Here is a 20148-nt window from a genome sequence, read left to right as displayed (position 1 = left end):
GGCTCTCTGTATCCCCTGGGATAAAAACCCAGATCCTTACCGGACCCTGCAAGGCCCCTTCCAATCTGCAACCTATTCTCACCCCACTCTCCTCCCCTCCCAACCTGTCAATCTCCCCCTCCTGTCACAGGGCCTTTGCACAGGCTGTTGACTCTGTCTGCAGTCCTCTTCCCCTCCTGCTTTATCTAATTAGTTCTTTCTCATCCTTTAGAGCTCAACTGGATCATCACTTTCAACAACTCGCAAAGTCATTTCATCTTTCTAAGCTGTGTTTTCTTCTCTGTACAGTGGGGCTAATACTCATATCGTCTTACTAGGACATTTTGGAAGGAAGTAAGGAATAAATGCTATCATTCACCAAAGCACTCAGCATAGTACTAGGCACTCGGTAGGTTAGCTTGCTCTGAGTATTAGCAGTCATTACCGATCTGGTCTGCAACCTCTGTCCCCCAACATATGAATGTTTCCCCTGAAAATTCCTGTGTTGAAATTCTAATGCCTAAAGATAATGATATTAAGAGGTGGGCCCTTTTAATAGAGCTTAATTCCTGAGGGTGGAGCTCTCTTGAATGGGATTAGTGTCCTTATAAAACACTCCCCAGAAAGCTCCTTAGTCCCTTCCCCGATGTGACAACACAGGGAGAAAGCACCAGCTATGAACCAGGAAGAGGGACCTCAGTGGACTACAACCACACTGGCACCTCGATCTTGGACTTTCAGCCTCCAGAACTGTAAGAAATAAGTTTATGTTGTTTGTAAGGCACCCAGTCTACGGTACTTTGTCATGGCAGCTCAAACAGACTAAGATATGCGCTTACTTACTTGGCTATATTTTGGCCTAATTATCCCCCTGAGTGTAAGAGAAAGAAAGGGTCATGTGGAGGAGAGATCCAACATTTATTATCCTAATTTTACTTTGAAGAAATTGAGGTTTGGAGAGTTTAAGTGCCTTTCACGGGGTCACTCAACTAGTCAGGAGCAGAGTGGGCACTGAACTTACAGCTGTCTGATCCCAAAGATTTCATTTTCTCCCCAATCTCTACCCTTCCTAACAACAAGCCCGGGGCAAATGACTGCATTTTGCATGCCTTTAAAACAATCACAAGTTCAGGACTCTAGACCACATGTGGTGACACTGGCTTCCATCCTGTCATTGTGCAGGTTTCTGACAAGTATGCAGACAGGTCTCCAGCTTGAGCAATGCCACTACAAAGATCCCCTGCTTTTCATAAACAGATCACTGCAAGACTGCTTCTCAGGAAAGCAACTTCTGCTACCTCCTGCGTGCTTTTATGCTTTGCTGTGAGGTGCAGAGTTGAGCTGGCAGGCTTCTTTTGCTTTTCTACTTTATGTATGATTCATAAAGAGAACTCAGCGGGTCGCGGAGTGTGCAGTGAAACCTGGGCTCTGCTCCTGAGTGCATCAAAAGGGGGTTGGGACCCGTTTCACTTTCCACTTTCATGTAAGTCAGCTAGGGGAGCAGGGGGAGAACCCTCCTGGTGAGTTTTTGGTTGCTGTTGGTTTTCTCAGGCTTCTCATTGCCGAGAACAATTCCAGCTTAGCTGCCCAAAGGGCCATGTGTCCTTTTAGTAGTTTGACCCCCTAGAGGACCCAAAGAGGCAACCCCCAGTCCAACTGACAGCTAGCCATGGGGGGTGTAACATGGATTTCACCTACCCTCAGTGCTCCTGAGCCAGAGCATCCAGAGCAGGTGTATGTTAAGGATCTAGCCATATTCTTCTATACCACAGGCCTTTTTTTTTTTTTTTAACATTTGGAAGAACATTATTACTGTTAGAGATTCATTTTGTTGAGTATTTAAGATCTTGACTTTAACATACAAGTGCCCAGGGCAATGGGAACACCATAAATTATTGTCAGCTAAGAGCTGGTCTCTGCTTGAGTGTACGAGAAGTATCTTGTTACAAATGGATGTTCAAATACCTAAGTTTGGGAACGATGGGCTTCTAGTTTTTATATATTTGATGTTTAGGTTATCCTTATAATATCTCTTTCACTTACCCACTCTTTCATGCACCAAAAATGCTCTTTGATTGGGAGAGCAAGTAGAAGCATTGACGTTCTAGGGACTTAGAACCGATGAGAATGGGTCTCACTTATAACATCACACAGTGGGAACAAGGCTGAGAGTCATTGGTTTAGAGGTTCAGTACTAGGCTACAGCATGTGTGAGTGTGTATGTGAGTGCATGTGTGTGTTTAGGTGGGGTTGGGGTAAGTATTGCATTTGTGAATGGGGAAAAGAAAGAGTTCAAGGCAGGAAAGAGCCTATGAAGAAAGTAATACTTATACAGCTTTTACAGCACGCCAGACGTAGCCCATGAATTCACTTGAGATTCCTCATCTGATTTTGAAAACATCCCTGCAGTACGTATTTCTCCACCGCACATACAGGAAACCTTGCCCAGTGTCATTAGATTTTTAAATCTAAATGTGTCTGATGCCAAGATCACACTCTTTCCCCTCAATATCTGGTTGTTATCTGACTCAAGATTTGCTAAGGTCTGGCTCACTCTGGGCTACCAGAATAAGATGTAGGAAACCCTTTCAATCTAAGCCTTAGGTATTTTGCCTAGTGGATGGATGCCTGGCTACCCCTTGAGCCCATTGCCTAGGAAGAATGAAGAAGGATGTCAGGTGGACCTGGATCTGGGCCACACTGCCTTAGATCCTGACTAGGACTCCTCTGAGACCACTGATCTGGAAGTGAAGACGGGGTTTCTGACGTGCTACTCCTGACCAGACTAGAGGGGAGACAGAATTGCTTGAAATGGGTTGTCATATACTGCATTGTGTTCCTTTGAATTCATGTGTTGAAGCCCTAACCCCTATGTGATGGTATTGGGAGGTAATTAGGTTTAGATGTGGTAATGAGTGTGGGACCCTCATGATGGGACGGATGCTCTTGTAAGAAGCGGAGAACAGAGATAGTTCTGTCTCCTCTCTCTCTGTCTCTCTCTGTCTCTCTCTGTTTCTCTCTCTCTCTCTCTCTCTCTCTCTCTCTCTGTCTCTCTCTCTCTCTCTCTCTCTCTCTCTCTCTCGGCATGCATGCACAGAGGAAAGGCCATGTGAGGATACAGCCTGAAGGCGGCCTCCTGCAGGCCAGGAAGAGACTCTCACCAAGTGCCGAATCGGCCAGTACCTTGATCTTGTACTTCCATGCCTCCAGAACTATGAGAAATAAATGTCTGTTGTTTAAGCCACGCAGTCTGTGGTAATTTGTTATAGCAGCCACACAGACTAAGACACAGGGTTAGTGTTGTATAATTTGAAGAATTAGAAGTCGCATACCTGGGTCCATACCCTGGGTGGGCCACTTATTTTCTGTGGGCCTTGAGCAAGTCATTCATTTTCTCTAAGCCTCAGTTTCCTCACCTACAAAACAGGGGTGTGAACTGTCTCTTCCTTAGAGAGTTCTTGGGAGGATTAAATGCTGAAAATGCTCCTCCAGCACTCGCACGGAGACTAGCACATTGACGTGTGCAGTGCGGAGCTAGCACCATCAACATCATCCATGTCATCGTCCTCGGCATCATTAACTCCACGATCATTGACGTTGGCATCTTGTCATCATCAACGGCACGAGGTGTCTCTTTGCCCTCGGCCTGGGTATCCATGCTGGAAGACCTATGAGAGGCAGGCACGGACAAAACTCGAAAGTTGGCCTTTCCATGCAGGGCTCAGTGGTGGCCACTTGAGGGAAAAAAATGTTTTGGAAACCAGGTCACAGAGGATAGTGCCTCTTATTGTACAGAGCCGAGAGGTCTGCTATGGACGAGCAGAGGGAGCCTGGCCTAATTGCATTGATAATATAATCCTGTAACTCATTCTGCCAACACGAAGGTGGATGGACGGTCCCCATCGTGGCTGCTGAACAGTGCCCGTGTTTTCCTAGGAGAGACATCTGCACTCCAGTAGTGATTAAAATGCCTTGAACAGGCCCTTGCTATTAAGAGTTTGTGGCTCCAGTTTAATAAAAGATAGTATATTAAAATGGAAGCAAGGTATTATTGATAAGGACTAGACATGTTATAGACCGGATTAAAATTCTGATCATACAAAATGCAGGGAAAAGAAGCTAAGGGTTATCAAATACCTACTATGCGCTGATTGCTCTGCTGGACACTTAGAGACATCACTCAAAATACCACATGCCTTTGAATAAACCAAGTTTGTCCTCTCTGATATATTAATATATTTATTTATCAGACTTTCAACATTAAAGAAGATTACAATAGAGGCATCCAGTTGATTGGGGAATAGTTACTGCAGATGATAAGCTCTTTTGAATAAACCGATACTGACTTAATGAGGTTTTGCTGTGTATTATTATTTTTTTCTTGATAGAAAATCAAGCGACTATTCCCCTCGACCATTCTCAGTCTTTTTGCTTACTACTAATGACCCCCCTTTCCTCTTGCTCCATGGGAACTTTAAAAAATTTAAATGAATGGTTATTTTAGTCTCAAGTTTCTGGAATTCTGAAAGGTGTATGCTCAATTACCGAGGCCTGTGAACAAAATAGTCAGCTTAGCTAGGAAAGTAAAAATAGAGAGGAGTCTCCCCACCCTCCCTGGAGTTGTGCTTTTGTTTCTGGAAGAGGATCAAGTATTCAACCTCCAGTTAATTTGTCTGTTCCTTCAGATAACTTCTTCATGGTGCCGGTGCGAGCGTGATCATTTAAAGAATTCATAAAACCAGTCTCGGGGCCTGTGCATTGAGGAGAATTCCTTATCTGGCTGAAGAGGCTGGTGTGGTTTGGACTTGTTCCCCTCGTCCGCCCAAGTCCAGACAGGGGCACGTGCCCACTCGAGACAGGCTGACAGTTCAAGCCAGCCAGCTCCTGTCTATCTGGAGCACACCAAGAAAGCTGGAATTATAAAAGTGCACACGGAACACTCAGCCACACCTGCTATTTTTTACTTATGCTCACAATAACCCTAGGATGAGTATTAATGCTTCCACATTCAAGATGAAGCCTGAAACAGTCTGAGCCACTGGTCTGTGGTCATGCCACTCATCAGTGGCCCACCCGGCATTATGAAATCAGGTCTTTCCATGAAATTGTGCTTTCTTAGTCCGTGACCTCATTCTCATAATGAAGAAATAAAGGAACAAAGAAACTGGAGAGGTAAAGGTGGTTTGCTATGTGCCCCTTGGTAAATAGCACAGAGCTAAACATGCAGTTGGTGGTGTTCAAGCCCTTCTGCTTGAAAAGAAATTTAAGCACTTTGGAGGGGAAGGCATGTCAAAATGGAGTGATGGGTGGGAGCCTGGCAAGTGTTTTCTCAACCCAGGGCTGACTACAGTGTGTGTCTCCCCACCTCCCAGCCTGTAAGGAGCTTACAGAGTAGTTGGCATCAGCACCTATGAACCACCATCCTAGGGGTTCCCATGCCTGGTTCCACCATGTGCACAGGGAGTCACTTTCAACCTGGTCACCTGTCTCCGTGCAGTCTGATTTCCTCCAAGGGATGCTTGCTTGAGAAATCCACTTCTCTCCTGGATGTCCGCCTCTCCTTCTCCAAGCCAAGCCAAGCTCTTCTCTCAGAATAACTGCCCACTACCAAGCTCTACCCTCAGCACTTTGTAAACATGATTTCATACGACGATTTTAAAAACAGGAAAGTATTGTTACTTTCCCATTTTACAGATAAGCCAACCAAGAGTTGGAAGGGTTAGTGACCTGCCCACCTATCTGCAGTAGCCGGCAGAAAGTCAGGATTTGAACCCAAGGGATGGACTCACTCTGGAGTCTGTCTTTCTGTGTTTAAACCTCCCTACGCAGTTACCTAGCTCTTCTCACTCCCTATCCTTCTCCCTTTCCTCTTGATCCAGCTTTCTGTCACCTACCCAGTTCTTCCTTCACCACCATTATTTTTATTTTATTTTTTTATTTCTGTGAAAACAGCCTGGGAAAGGCCCAGCCTGCTCGCCTTGGGCTCTGATAAGATCTGGCTGTACTCCCTTTGTCTGTCCGAACCTGCCTTTGCTGAATGGCCCTGTTAATTGCAATTGACTCTCACAGAATGTGGATGGCAGTGCTACTTGACACCAGACTAATGCTTCTGACTTTTCCTCCATGCCCCCAGCAGCGGGCTAGAGGGGATGGGAGGGGGGTCAGAGGTGAGATAGAGTACTTTTGATTCCAATAAAATACATTAGAGCATTAGAGCTTTTCTGTTTGTCAAGTCAGTCTCTCTCTCTCCCTCTCCCCCTCTCTCTGCGTGTGTGTTTTAGGAGGAGATGTTGTCATTTCTAGGAATTCACAGTAAAATGAGACATGATTAGGAGATGTCACCATTGTGGCTCCTATGAAGATTCAGGCTTTTAAATTATTTTTTTCCATTTCCAAGGTTTAGTCCTAAGCATGAAAAAAGACTTTCAAGCATAAAACCTGAGTGATATGAGTCTGAAGCAACAGAATTAAGACCTCGGGGGGCTGGTCGTGGGAGCCCGTTTACTTGCAGTCCCGCTGAATGTCAGGGGTTCCCATGCCTGGTTCCACCATGTGCATAGGGAGGCACTTTCAACCTGGTCACCTGTCTCTGTGCAGTTTGAATTCCTTTAATAATATCCCAGCAGTTCTATGAGGGAGGCATATAAAACCCACTCTAGGGGTAGAAAAACTGAGGCCAAAAGACCCGCTGGCTCCCCAGTGTTTAGTAATCATTGTTCTGTTTCATTGTTCATTGTCCTGGCAAAGAAACTCAAACCTTGAGCCGTGCACTTTGGCTCCTTGGCACATGCCAAGACTGGCAGCCTCCTCATCAGGAGCCAGGCTCCATGCTCAAACTTTCCCATATGTTCTCTTTTAGGAACCTCACAACAAACCTGTGAGGTATGAATATCCTCTGATTTTACAGTTGAGAAAACTGAGTCATGCAGAAGGAGGAAAAAATCGTGCCCAAGGTCACATAGTTGGCTCTTTGCTGAACTAGGAGGAAACCCAGGGTTGTTCACGGTGACAGGGGCAGGCGAATCGGGGTCTGGGAGAGGCCCACCAATCTCCAGGTGCACAGGATTGGTTTGTCAGAGACTGGCCTGGGCGAGAAGTGAGATCTGCTAAAAAGGTAAAGTGAGGACCTGATGTCAGCGGTGGAGGGACTAGAAGGGAGGCATTTTGGGAATCACAGTTTGTGTCCATTTTAATTTCCACACAGTGCTGGGACAGTCCACAGCATGTGACCACCCAGACCTAGTAACATGGGAAAGCTGACAAACAAAGCTGGGTCATTTTCATTCCCATGAGAGATTCAGAAACCAAACAAACACTAAGTAAAAAATGGATCTTAATGATTCCAAGGAGGCAGGTGGAGAGTGACTCTGAAGTTGCAAATGTGAGCTTTCTTAACTAATGAGTTACTATCATTTAAGGAATAGTTCACTTAAAAGTCCAAATTTCTTGACTTCTCCTGAAACGTCTGAGTGCCACCAAAGACCTGTCATTCTGGGCTTGAATTCGGGTTGCAGAATTGACAGGTAGGTGGGGTGGCGAGGTATGGGCTGCTCCTTTAGATGGGATGAGGACGCCCCAGATCCCATGTTCTCAGTGCACCTGCTTCCGCCACATATGCTACCTGCCTGACCCCTCAGACTTTTGAGTGTTTGGCACCCAGAGTGGAATAAAGAAGGACTTCAGATCAGCAAGAACCACCAGGCGCTCACCTTCTCTGAGCTGAGTCTCAGCATTCTCATCTGAAAAACGGAATCGCTGAGACCCACCCCACATGGTTGCTGTAAGGCTGAACTGTGCTAGCGGATGTAAAGTCCTCTAGTAAGTGCTCAGGAAATTATTGTAGCTGCTATTTAATTCGTTAGCTGCCCACCCACCCCACCACCCCCTTCAGGGTTAAACACATGAATGACGTGAAGCTCTGAGAAGTGTTTGGGAGAGGGATGGAGGGAAGCAGGCTGCTTTTGTGAACAGATGCCTTCTCCAAAAACCCTTCTTTTCCTTGAATTGCAGAATGACCCCCGTTGAGAACAAAGCTTTTCACACCTTTGTTTATTTTTTCAGGTCTAAGGTTTCCAGGCGATTTTCCTGAAGGAATAGGAAGGGGTGTCCCTAACCCAAACTAGAATTGAATGCAAATAGGACAATAGGACCCATCCTGGGTAGAAAAAATCTCCCTTTTAATTAGAAGCCTGGAAGGACATACCCTTTAATTGCTGCACTTGTAGTGTCAGGGCTATCAATATTGGTGCCTCTTTCATTAATAAACTGGCAAGTCAGAAAGCTGTATGAGGGGGAACGCCTCCCCCCACCTCCTCTTCCACCCCAAGCTCTGCTTAGTCAATAGCAGACTCGATCAAACAGGAAAATAACATGTAAATCAGCCGCATTAATTCTGCCAGCCCTAGATAGGTAGAAAGAAGGGAAACATGAAAGGGAGCCTTCATCCGTTTTCCTGCAGATGCGCCTGCTCTCCGTGAACCCAAGCAAGAGGTAGTTAAACGGCCCGCAGATTGCCAGTGACTCGGGGAATGCCTGGGTTTGTGTATGGATTAGCACAGTGATAGACCCTGAGTAGCAAAGACGAAGACTAATTACCTGACAGAGCTCCCCTCCACTCGCCTGGGTCATTGAAATTAATTTCTGCTTTCAGGCTTGGCAGAAAGCAGCTGCAGAATTTCAGTTCAATACTCAAATTAACGGGGAGCCAAAATTATTTCTCTGCACAGGCAGTATTAGAGGAGTGGGTTACCAAATAGATCTTGATCGCAGACACCAAAGAAAGGATTATTCCTCCCTTTTCATCAAGAGCCTTAGGTCCTTGGAAAGTACAAAGTGTTGGGGGGGAGGTGGGGACGAACCACCAGTTTATTACAGGGTTAACACTTAAGTGCTGTATTAAACTGAGTGAGATGTACCTGCGTAGGAGACCTTGTGCCCCGCCACCCCAAACAATTTATAATTTCTCTCCATTTAACAAAAAATTAAATATATGGCCCTTTTGTATATACCTGAATCAGAATTCCTAACCAAGGGATATTCCACAGCATCCTGTGTTGTCAGGAAGGCTTTCACCCTTATATCAAGGATAAGACAACGAGTGTAGAGGGGAGAAAGGGAAGGGGGAAGAGGTCAGAAGTGGGATTTGAACCCAGGGCTTTGGTCTCCGAGTTCATCTTTCTGTCGCTTCATGTTGCCTTTCTCTTTTGCTCAAAGCCCCTCACACTGCTTCTTCCTTTCTGGGCTCCCCGCTTTCATGTCAGCCTACATGGCATCTATCAACTCTCCTTGAGTACCATCTGTATGCTCTAGGTCAATTTCAATGCTGCCCAGACCCACAGTTCCCACCTAATTTGTCTCTGTGGTTTTCCTGCCACAAGGACCCGCCTGATAGATCAGATCTGTGGGCAAGCTAAGTCCCCATATTCTTGCCATAGGCTCTGCCAGCCGAGACAGCTCTGGGTCCATGGCCAGTTTCCACTTTGACCACAATTTCTATTGTTCCTGCTGAGACTTGGTTCCACATCAGGATGTAACAGTGGGGAATCCTGGGTATGAGACACATTCATCACAGATGCAAGAAAAACATCTCTTCCTAACTCTGCCTAGGGTTAGCACATAGTTTAGGGTTAGCACATAGTTTAAGAGTTAACCAAAATCCGGAATCCTACTATCTGGGTACAAATTATGTCCCTCCTCCTAGTTGTAAAACCATGAGATTATTGCTTATAATAGTAATACTATTACTAGTACCTACTATTACTTGTACTATTCCTATTACCTACTGTGCGAGGGTTTTGTGATGGTTGAATTAGTTAATAGAAGTGAAGTACTTAAACTGCCTGGCATGTAGTAAACTCTCAATAAATGTTAGCACTGCTATTAGCACTGCTCCCAGTAACCCAAACTAGATACGGACTATAAAGACCTCTTCTTTGTTCACTTGAGATAGAGAGAAGCTCCATATAGCTACCCAAACCCAGGTAGAACCAATGGTGCTGTAGCTGGTAATATTTATAGCCACCTTTAATGCCCAAGAACTCAAAAGAAAATATGTATTCTTAGAATAGTAGTGGTTACATATATCAACTGCTTACCACATGCCAAGCATACTCTTATTTATTTTTCAGAAAATCAACTCTGACGAGGTTTTATAAATTGGGAAACTGAGGCCGCAGGAGGATCTGAACAGCACGAACATCCCACAGCTAGTTCAGGGGCAGTGCGGGCGCTCAAACTCTGGTCTCTGTGTCTCCAAGCCCACAAGGTAGCCACGTGCCCAATTGTGCTCCACCGAGTCACGCAGAAATAGCAGTTAGGCCCCTTCTAACATGTCCAGTTTTAAACCTGTGACCTCGAGGCGAATGGCTTCCACATCTCATTACCACTCCCCTGAGCCACAGCCCCCCGTGGGATAGGGAGGTTAATCGGGCACACACTGAATCTGCTTATAAGGCTGTTTCATGTACAATTTTTATATCTTGGCTCCTAATAACAGTCCCATTATAAATGATTGTCTCACTATGATATACTGGTTTCTTGCCTTCTAGGAACTGATTTAAAAGGAAGCCCTGGACTTCTTATGCCCACAGAGTTTATTCACATTGCTTTTTGCTTACTCAGCAGCTGAAGTGGTTGGTATGAGGGACAGCCCTGCTCCCAAAAAATATTTTCTTCCCAACATGAGGCAGTTGTCGTAATTAGTAACCTCTAGCCCACTTGATATCTTGATAATACTTTATGAAAAAATCACTCCTCCCCACTCTTATACTGCACCCCCCCCCCGCGCCCCCAGCTTCTGCCGAGACAGGTAGTGCCAGTGGACAAATGCTTACCCCTGGGTCTGTCATCTTCCTCTTTTATGCAACCAAAACATTTTAATTATTTCTAGGGTGGCTTGAGAGAACAAGTCATGGCAGGTATATAGCATCAGGGATTGTATTTTCAAATGAAAAACACTGGGCATATTTATCCAACAAATATTTATTTAGTGCCTATTTTGGGTCTGGCGTATGAATATACTGTTAGGTACAGCAGGACAGAATGTATGAGAGTAAGATACATCGAGAAAATTTCGAATGCTTGTTAGGAATCTAAATAAGCATATAAATTGGAATTACTATGGAAAATTGCATTTGGTAGAATTCTTTGTGCTAGTTATTATTAATATATGGATGAGCTTCGGTTTTAGTCCTCAACGAGTTTAGAATCAAGGAAATCATTAAAGAATGCTTTGTTTCCCCCAAAGTCGGGTTGCACTGAGTATTTTAAGTGCTTTAAATTCTTCTCTGAACCTCAAAGTTAAGCAATGTACGTTCCAGCCACAACGATCTTCTTGCTATTCTCGGACACGTCAACCACTTTCCTACCCCAGGGTTTTCCATAGCTGTTTCCTCTCCTGCCATGATCTTCTTCCCACCCTTGGCATGGCTATCTCCTCCTCATCCCTTAGCTCTCAGTGTAAATTCTCCTCTGACCATCTGTATTAGTTTCCTATTGTTGCTGTAACAAATGACATCATACTCGGTGGCTTAAACAATATGAATATGTTCTCTTACCGTTCCGGATGCTGAAAGTCCAAAATGGGTCTCACTGGGCTGAAATCAAGGTGCTGGCAGGGCTAGATTTCCTCTGGAGGCTCTAAGGGAGAATCTAATCTGCTCTATCTCTAGGGGCCACTTATACCTCTTGGCCCATGGTCCTCTTCTCCCATCTTCAACTCTGGCGGTGTAGCACCTGCCAATCCCTCTGACTCTGCTCCTCTGTCTGGCTTTTCCATCTCTTTAGGATCTTTGTGATTCTACCTGTGTCATTCAGCATATTCTCCCCATCTCAACAAACTTATTTACATCTGCAGGGTCCCCTTTGCCATGTAAAGTAAGATATTCACAGGTTTCAGAAATTAGAACATGGTCATCTTTGGCACCATCATTCTGCCTACCACATTATCCTAACCAGAGAAAGTAATGTCCTTCCATTCTCTATCTCAGCCTTTAGTTCCTTAGCCTCTAAACTCTCACAAAAATTTACATATTTAAAATTTTATTATATCTATGCATAAAAGTGGTTCAGCCTCCACTGAACTGAGTATTCAGAAGAAGTCATGAAGAATCTATCATCCATCTATCTATCTATCTATCTATCTATCTATCTATCATCTATCTATCTATCTATCTATCTATCTATCTATCTATCTATCTATCATCTATCTATCTATCATCTCTAAATCTCTTTCCCTTTTTGGCTCAGCTTTTCCCTTTGTTGACCTGAGAACTTTCTTCATTGATAATGGCAAAGCCAGTTGCATCTTTAAGATGTGAAGCTCCAGTGTCAAAATCTGGAGTTCATCAGTTGACTGGTTAGTTTAGTTAGGATGCATTCCTGAATCAGCATGTGGAAATGATTGAACCTGTAAGTTTTGTGTCACCGTGAATGAGGGGTAGGGGGAGAGCTGTTTCCCAAAGGAATCAGGATGCTTTACCATGAGGGCAAATGAATGCTGACCTGACACATGCAAAGGATGGGGAATAAACTGCCCCTTAAACTCTACTCTCACTTTGGAGACCAGCTGGTTACTCTGATTTCTTCTATCTCTCTATACATTTACACCATTACGCAAATGAGCTCGTGATTATGTGATAAAGGTCCCTTTTCAGTATACTGTACAATGAAATCTTTGCAAAGTATCTTTGGGTCTGTTAGGAAAGGGAATGAATGCCAGCCTGCTTTGACCAGCCACTATTCTAGGCCTAATGTCCATTTCATCATACCTTCAGTGCCAGCATCCTGTGAGAGTGGACATATTCTTCCCCGTTTTACAAAATTATAGCTACAATTTCCTGAGTGCATACTAAGCCCTCAGACTTTCACTTCTTTTATTCCTCAAAAAACAAAACAAAACCAAACCAAACCCTAAGGGTGACTCTGGATCCCCCAGCTGGTAAGCAATAGGTTTTAAACCCTAAACCCAAAATAGAAGCTTCTAAAACAGAGCCAGAAATGCAATGGCTAACACTGGTGACATCAGACCGAGTATTTCTGATTTGGGGGGATCTCTAGCTCTAAAAAGCTAGAGGTTTTATTGCTATTTTTTCCAAAAAAGGAACATTAGTAATCATGTTGGCAAAAATTTTATATGAGCGGCGAGCTTTTCTTTTTCACGTGCTTTTACTTAGTCTCTTCTGTTATTCGTATGGTTTCTTGAACCCTCCTATCTTACACAATACTTATTTTTATTCACCCAGAACAAGTGCATAACACCTTGGAGAAGACGAAGCCAGAGAGAAAATCAGTCAGACAGGAATTACATTGAAAGATGACTGAATAAATTACCACTTCCCAGAAGTTATATGAAAAACAGCTGTTTCTTTAGGATGTCAAAGCACCTTTTTCCTCTCTAATTCACGTGTATCCCTATACAAAGTTCCAGGTGACAGAGAACCGGTTTTTCGACTGTGTGGGGCCTTCTGAGGACATGATGCCTTTTTCCTAAGGCAGCACGATGAGTGGTCCCCACTTGGTCTGCAGCCAGCTAGTTCCTCTGTATTCACTGCTTTGGGGAAGAGTTTCCATCACAATCCTTTCTGTGGACAGCTCTGAGCCAAACAGTCACTGGTTATGAGGTGATCTCGGTAATGAGAGACTGAACATACAAACGGACCACGGCCAGACCACATTTACCCACAACCTCTGCGGCAGCCAGCTTAGGAAGCCAAACCATAACCTTTGCAGTAGTCAACCAAGAATGCCCAAGACATGGGCAGTAACACCCAGCTTCCCTAAGTTTTTTTACCCACTTCCAACTGAGGACCAATCAGAGAAAGCTATATATGATCCTGAAATCAGCCACACAGGACACCCCACTTCCAGTTAGCTCACTTCCAGCTTCCCCATGCCAGCAGCCTCTAATAAGAGCACACCTGAAGCCTTCCCTTTTTTCATCATAAAACTTTCCCTCTCTCCTGCCTGCCTTTGAGTCTGCCAGACACTCCTGATGGTGGCTGACTTCCTTGCTATAACAAGCTTTGAATAAATGGCCTCCCTCCGTTCTCATTTGGGTGGCCTTTGTTTCTTGCTAGACCAGGTTATTTTTTTCCACACAACCCTTCCACTGTATATCAACACATACCATGACCTTGGTCTTTTCCATCTCTTAGTTTTCTCCTTTTCTCTCATTTATCCTTTTCTTATGGTTCTGCCCTTTTGATCTTGGTTAAAATAATTTGTTACTGTTGTTACGTTATTATTTTGTGTGTTGAATGTCATCATCTTGTTTAACTCTTAGGGAAATTTCACTAATCTACTTTTAGCCCCCTTTTAACAGGTCTGGTTAATGGGCAGTCAGAAGAATTAAGTGATCTCAGCTTCCTAAGGTGATAAGCCACGCAGCAGGGAAGGATCCAAACTCTTTGTCTGTGGTTGAATCTAAGTCTGCTATTTTGATCTACTTCTCTGATCTACCTAGAGTTCCCTGAAGGGCAGGTTCTGTTGTAATTTATCTATGTGTCCATCATAGCAACTGGAGGCTAGCAGGACTGACTTAAATGTCTGAGGGAGCAGGGAAGAGAGATGAAGAAGAGAAACAGTCACAATGAACCCAGATTAAGAAAAGAAAAATGTGTTTGGCTAAGTTCTATTAAAAGGATCTCATTTTTCCTTTTAATAGATCACTAAATACAGCGACCATAGTGTTACTCTAATATCCTCAAGACATACCTTGAAGATGAAAAAGTGTGTGTGTCTGCTTCGCACTCTTTTTGCCTTTCAGAAGAGCATACTCTTATCTATAAATATACAGATAATTTCTTCTTTAAATTCCATAAACTGGAGACACCACCCACATTTTAAATGAGCACAGGTTCAGTTTTGTCACCTGTGTGTAATTGGGTCCTGGTGCCCTGCTTCTCACTACTGTCTGCCATGGGGGCAGCTGGTTCATCAGATGTTGAATATTCTTCCAGTGATTCAGCCCAAATCTAAAGTCTCAGTGGTATGAATCCAGGACAACCATGTTCAACTGCATTTTTCACGTATAGCTTGTTCACTCTAGTCTTTGAATTGTGCAATTAGCATATGTTGTCATAGTGATGTATTTATTATAATGGAGGTGTTCTCGAGAAAGCAGATTTAATAGTTTTAAATCAGAGGCCAACATGGACCTTTAGGAACTCCATTCACAGTAAATTTTATGCCTGGTGAAAGGTTATGGAATGGGTTTCCCTGCCACATCCCCCCATCACACAAATCTCAGCTGGCCTACAAAAGTTCCACTGTGCATTTTTGGGAGCCAGCCACTTGATACAGACAGAAAATTACAGAGCTTATTCTATCACCTATGTGGAACACTTTCTAATGAAAAAGGAGTGGGGGAAAAGTGGGCTGGCTGTTGGGTTTATATCCTAAATCCTTACAACAATGAGAGTCTCCTTAACAGAGAGTCTCATGGGACTGATGGGGATTTGTCTTTTCCTGTGTTTAAGTGATAGTCCCTTGACCAAAGCCATTGCCCATCTGGTCAGCTGTCATATTTATAAGGAAGTTGGACCCCTGACCCAAGGCCTGGGTACGTGGCATCTCTCAGTTGGTATCAGGATCCCACAAAGCACATAAATAGCACCATTATACACCATTTTTCCTTAAATTGCCCTATTTTTTTGTGTGTGTGCATCCCTAGCATGCATCCCTAACAGGGAAGGAGAATGAGAGAAAAAGAGAGAGGGAGAGAGCCCTGAGGTAGTGGAAGGCCATGGTTCCTTTGTGTCTACAGAAAAGATATAAAGATTGAATCAGACTCTTAAAATATCTTTGGATGTCAGATTGAATATAAGCAGCTATTCGGTGTCGTACTCCAGCAGGAGAACAAGTCCCCTGAAGATGGGAAGCCATGCAGGTCCCTGGAAGTGTGAGCAGATTGTATCCAAGATGGGTCAGAATGATACCAGATTCTATCCCTGATATTCACCCACGGCCCAGGGCTACACTTATTCCTTTACCTTTTACATGCTTAGCAGTTCTATTCACCAAGAACCTCAGGGCATATACTACCAGAGATCCAGCCAGTCTCCCAGGCCCTATCACCTGTCTCTCCCTCTGCCACCAGTGCAGGTGCTAAGCATCAGTGCTTTGCTGAGGAATGTAGCTGCTACTTCCCCAAGCCCTGAAGGAGAACCTCTTTAGTAACAAAGAGCAAATGTTTTGGAATCGGGCACAACCGAGTATGAATCTGGATTCTACCAAACTGCTTGGTTGGACTCATAATAAGACTTTCTCTTTCTGAGCCTTAGTTTTTCCATCTCTCGAATGGGGGCAGTAATTGTTAGCTATTACCCGGTGGAGTTAGATATAGTGTAGGTAAAATGGCTGGCAGAGTGCCAGACATGGAGATGGTCACCGTTATCAATTGATTTATTACTATGATTATTTTATGCCAAGATCGGGTATAAGGTGAATGTATTATTGGTTTTCCTGGGACTTTTAAAGGAAGTTATCTATAAACCTTCAGGATAAGCCAGGTATGTAGAAGACAGCTTGAGAACAAGGATCCAGGTTACTTAAAAACATGTTTGGAAGTTCTATCCCATGAATGCCAGATGCAATCATAGATACTACAAAGGGCTGTGAAGAACCCATAATAAATCACACAGATCCCTCTGCAGCCCACTCTTCTCCCTACTGCTCCAGGCACAGTCATTTCTCAACCCTTTTGGGATTTCCCTGTGTGTTACCTAGACAGCTACCTGCTGCCATCAACTCCCAGCCGAGACCCCCAGCCCAGGACTCAGGGTTTAGCATGCTCAAAAATTGGGTGCTGGGGAAAAGATGCCACATTTCTTTTCAGATTCTGATTTCTCTGTGATAAAAATAGAATTGGTAGATAAGCAGATATTTCTTTTACATGTGTATATATTTTTATTAGATTGTTAATTTCTTAACCCTTCTTAACAATAACCTATGTAAATTATTTGGCTAGGCCCAGTAGAGATCATGATTTGACTCATTACTTTGAAAAACTAACTTCTATTCTTTTTAATACAGAGGTAAATAGTATGCATGGTAGAAAGAGAGAAAGAAGAAAAAATTAGGAATGGAGGCAGAAGAAAATTCAAATGTGCTATTATTTCCACTACCCTGATAGGATCACTCTTAATATTTTGTTGTGTCTCTTTTATTTCTTCTGAGTAATGGCATTTAAAAAATAAATAAATTTGGCTCATAATCTATGTGTATGTGTGTGTGTGTGTGTGTATTTTTTTTTGTTTTAAATAAGAATTTCTCATCATTAATATTACTTGGAAGAATACTTCAATGATTTCATAAGATTGTGCCATGTGAATGAACAGTGTTTTATTTAACCATTTCTCTATTGTTGGAGAATTAGGCTATTTACAGTTGGGGCACTGTGTTTTTAAAAATAAATACTCAGGTTTATTTTATTATTTATTTTTGCCTCATATATTGTAAAGTAAGCATAGCAATAATGATGGTTGACTCTGCAACATCCTTTGATTAATCTAAGCCCATCATGCTAGCCTATGCATCTTGCCAGTGATTGATTAAGAAATAAACATGTGACCTAGTCTTGGCCAATGATAATGGAGGGCACTTCTGGAAAAGGTTTTCTTACTCCTAAAAGAGATGCACAGGCAGAGGCCGACTTTCTGCTGCTTCTTTACATTGATTCAGCTTGGACATAGCATGGCCATCTTGTGCTCAAGTGGTCTTCCAGTCTGAGATGAAGCTGACCCCGAGGGGAACAGAGGAGCAAGTGGAAAGAACCTGGGTTTGTTGCGGCATTATAGAGTTACTGGTTCCTCTGTGCCTGTTGCCTGTCTCCCTCTAGGCTATTTTGAGTTGGGTTTGAATCATACATATTACTTGAAGGTGGACACATCCCTAATCCTTCAAGAGGTGTGAGTAAACATAAAATCTTCATACTACAAGAACTTCACACAGAAGGAGAAGCAGAGATTCAGAGAGATGAAGAAAGATTTGTCCAAGGTCACACCCAATTCGAGGAACCCAAATTATTGCAGAAATTTCTTTTAAAGTCATCTCTCTGCTACTTAAAGCAAGGTGCCTTCCCTCACCCTCAGGTATAGAGACACTCTCAAAGGGCCAAATTGGTGACGTGGGATGAGCCCAGGATTGAAAATCAGAAAGTGTGAGTTCAAGTTGATTTCACTGACCCTTTGTCTAGGTGTAATTTGGATAGAGCTTCTCAACCCTTCTGGTTTTCAGGCACCTTACTGATAAATAAAGTTAATTTTCACTGATATGAAAATTATGAACTATAAATCCCTTTGTCACAATATAAAACAATTATACAATTATCATCACCATCATTGTTTGGTTATACTAGTGATATTTATCAAGCACCTACTATGTGCTAAGGTCTATTTTAAATGTTAGCATTATGGCAGTGAACAAATGGATACCTCTGCCCTCATGGTTTTTATATTCTAATGAAGATGGCAGATCATAAACAGGTAAAATAACAAACTGTGCACTTTGGGGAAAAAAGGACCCAAGTTCTGTTCAGATTCTAATTTCTCCATGATCTAAATAACACTTTTATGTGAGCAATTAATATTTTTATCTACCTGTCCATTCATCTCTTTCATCTTTCTCTCATACATTTTATATTCTTTTTTTTTTTTTTTTTTTTTGCCTGTGAATTTCTTAACCTTTCTTAATCCGTTTCTTAGGTAAATTGGTTGGACAATGTGGTAGAACTTACATTTACCATCGTTTTGATTTTTTGGGATAGACCAGTGTTTCTTAAATTGTGTTCCAAAGACCCTTGGACATTGCAGTTGTATTTTCTGGTGTGTGTGAGAGAGAGACAGGTGAGGGCAGGATGTGCATGCGTGTTTATCTCAATGGTAATCTAGACAGAGGAATTAATCCATGGATCGGCTGGGTGACCACCTTAAAAATAAACATCACTATGTCAAAATGCCTGTGTTTGCATTTTGCATTGGTGGTTATTTTGGCATAACTCTATGGCTTTCTGTCAGTCTTCTGAAACCTCATTCAGCCTGCGTAGGGGTCCTTATCAACCTTATTTTACAAATGAGGAGACTCGGAGCTTCAGTGATTTGCCTTGGCACATCCCTCTGGTTGCAGGCCTGAGAACTGAACTGAGATCTCATTCCCTTCACAAACCATCCTCTGCTTTTCCTTTCCCTACTTCTCAGGGTGGCGGGAAATGGGCACTAAATTTGATTTGATTACTTAGGATAAAACAGCTTATAAAATGCTACAGAGCAGGGCCTTTCCTTTCTGAGAACTTGATATAATAAAGTTGGCTTGATCTTCTCAGCCTGTATCTTGAGGGAACAAGTAAATTAAACAAGTAATTATATCCATAATGTTTTTAGAAGTTAGATGATTTAAATATATGAATCTCATCTGAGTGTGCAGCCTTTTGTCTGTAGTGTTTCCTGCCAAAAGATCTCTTGACAGGAAATAAACATTAAAATAATCTTTAATCCCTTGTCTGGTCTATTACCATTAACAATTGATGCACTTTAATTTTGTGGGATTTTAACTACAAAATGGAACAGCTAAGTAGTGATAATTGAGTTTGGAATTATACGGTCATTTATATCAACAGAGATGCAAGAGGCTGGGAGGGAGAGTGATTAATTATTTACTATTTCCTGGCTGTGGTTCTTATTATAGAATTTTCTGATATGTTCTGCTGTGAATAATTATCACCAAATAAAAGTAAACAAATCTGTGATCTGAGGCCTTATTTAGAAGTTAGACTATATTTAGGTGATATGGGCTTGATTTTCACAGATCCCATGGGCTGTATGTGTTCCTTCTCTCAGGGTCCTGCCAGCTCTGTATGTGGATATGGTTATCTCTGTGCATCTTAAGCTCCAAAATGTGCAGTCCTGAGGAAATGCCTTGGTTTGCCAAGGGGAAAAAAAAAAAAAATGAGTCAGATCTCAGCCCAGTATCAAAGGCATGGTTGGGAGGGATCATGTTTTTTTCTTCCTTCTCTCTGATTTGCTTCATCAAAGAGTGGGATGGGAGAGGAACATTATGTGGATATGAGAATAAATGTTATACTCAGCTTTTTCTCTTAACACAAGCAAGTGTGTGTGACATGCAGGATCACCTTTCTGTACCTCGGTCTCTTCATCGTTTAACAGCACATCAACA

General features: G+C 42.9%; 1 protein-coding gene across 12 annotated transcripts in view; it reads left to right on the top strand.

Moving 5' to 3' along the window:
* The window catches only part of WWOX (WW domain containing oxidoreductase), a 932057-nt gene that overhangs the window by 418984 nt on the left and 492925 nt on the right, over positions 1-20148 (top strand). The window contains exon 9 of one of the 12 annotated variants that reach the window (XM_039888501.1): positions 18069-18089. The exons of 10 other annotated variants lie outside the window; for them this stretch is intronic. In XM_039888501.1, the coding sequence (XP_039744435.1) occupies positions 18069-18074 (6 nt within the window). In that variant the 3' untranslated portion in view covers positions 18075-18089. Of the gene's footprint in view, positions 1-10106; positions 10662-18068; positions 18090-20148 lie in introns of those variants that run through there. One more of the 12 variants, XM_039888498.1, reaches the window with a different exon arrangement.

Source organism: Pteropus medius, unplaced genomic scaffold, assembly GCF_902729225.1.
Source record: "Pteropus medius unplaced genomic scaffold, Ma_sr-lr_union100, whole genome shotgun sequence".
Lineage (NCBI taxonomy): Eukaryota > Metazoa > Chordata > Mammalia > Chiroptera > Pteropodidae > Pteropus > Pteropus medius.
This window is presented reverse-complemented; position numbering and strand designations above follow the sequence as displayed.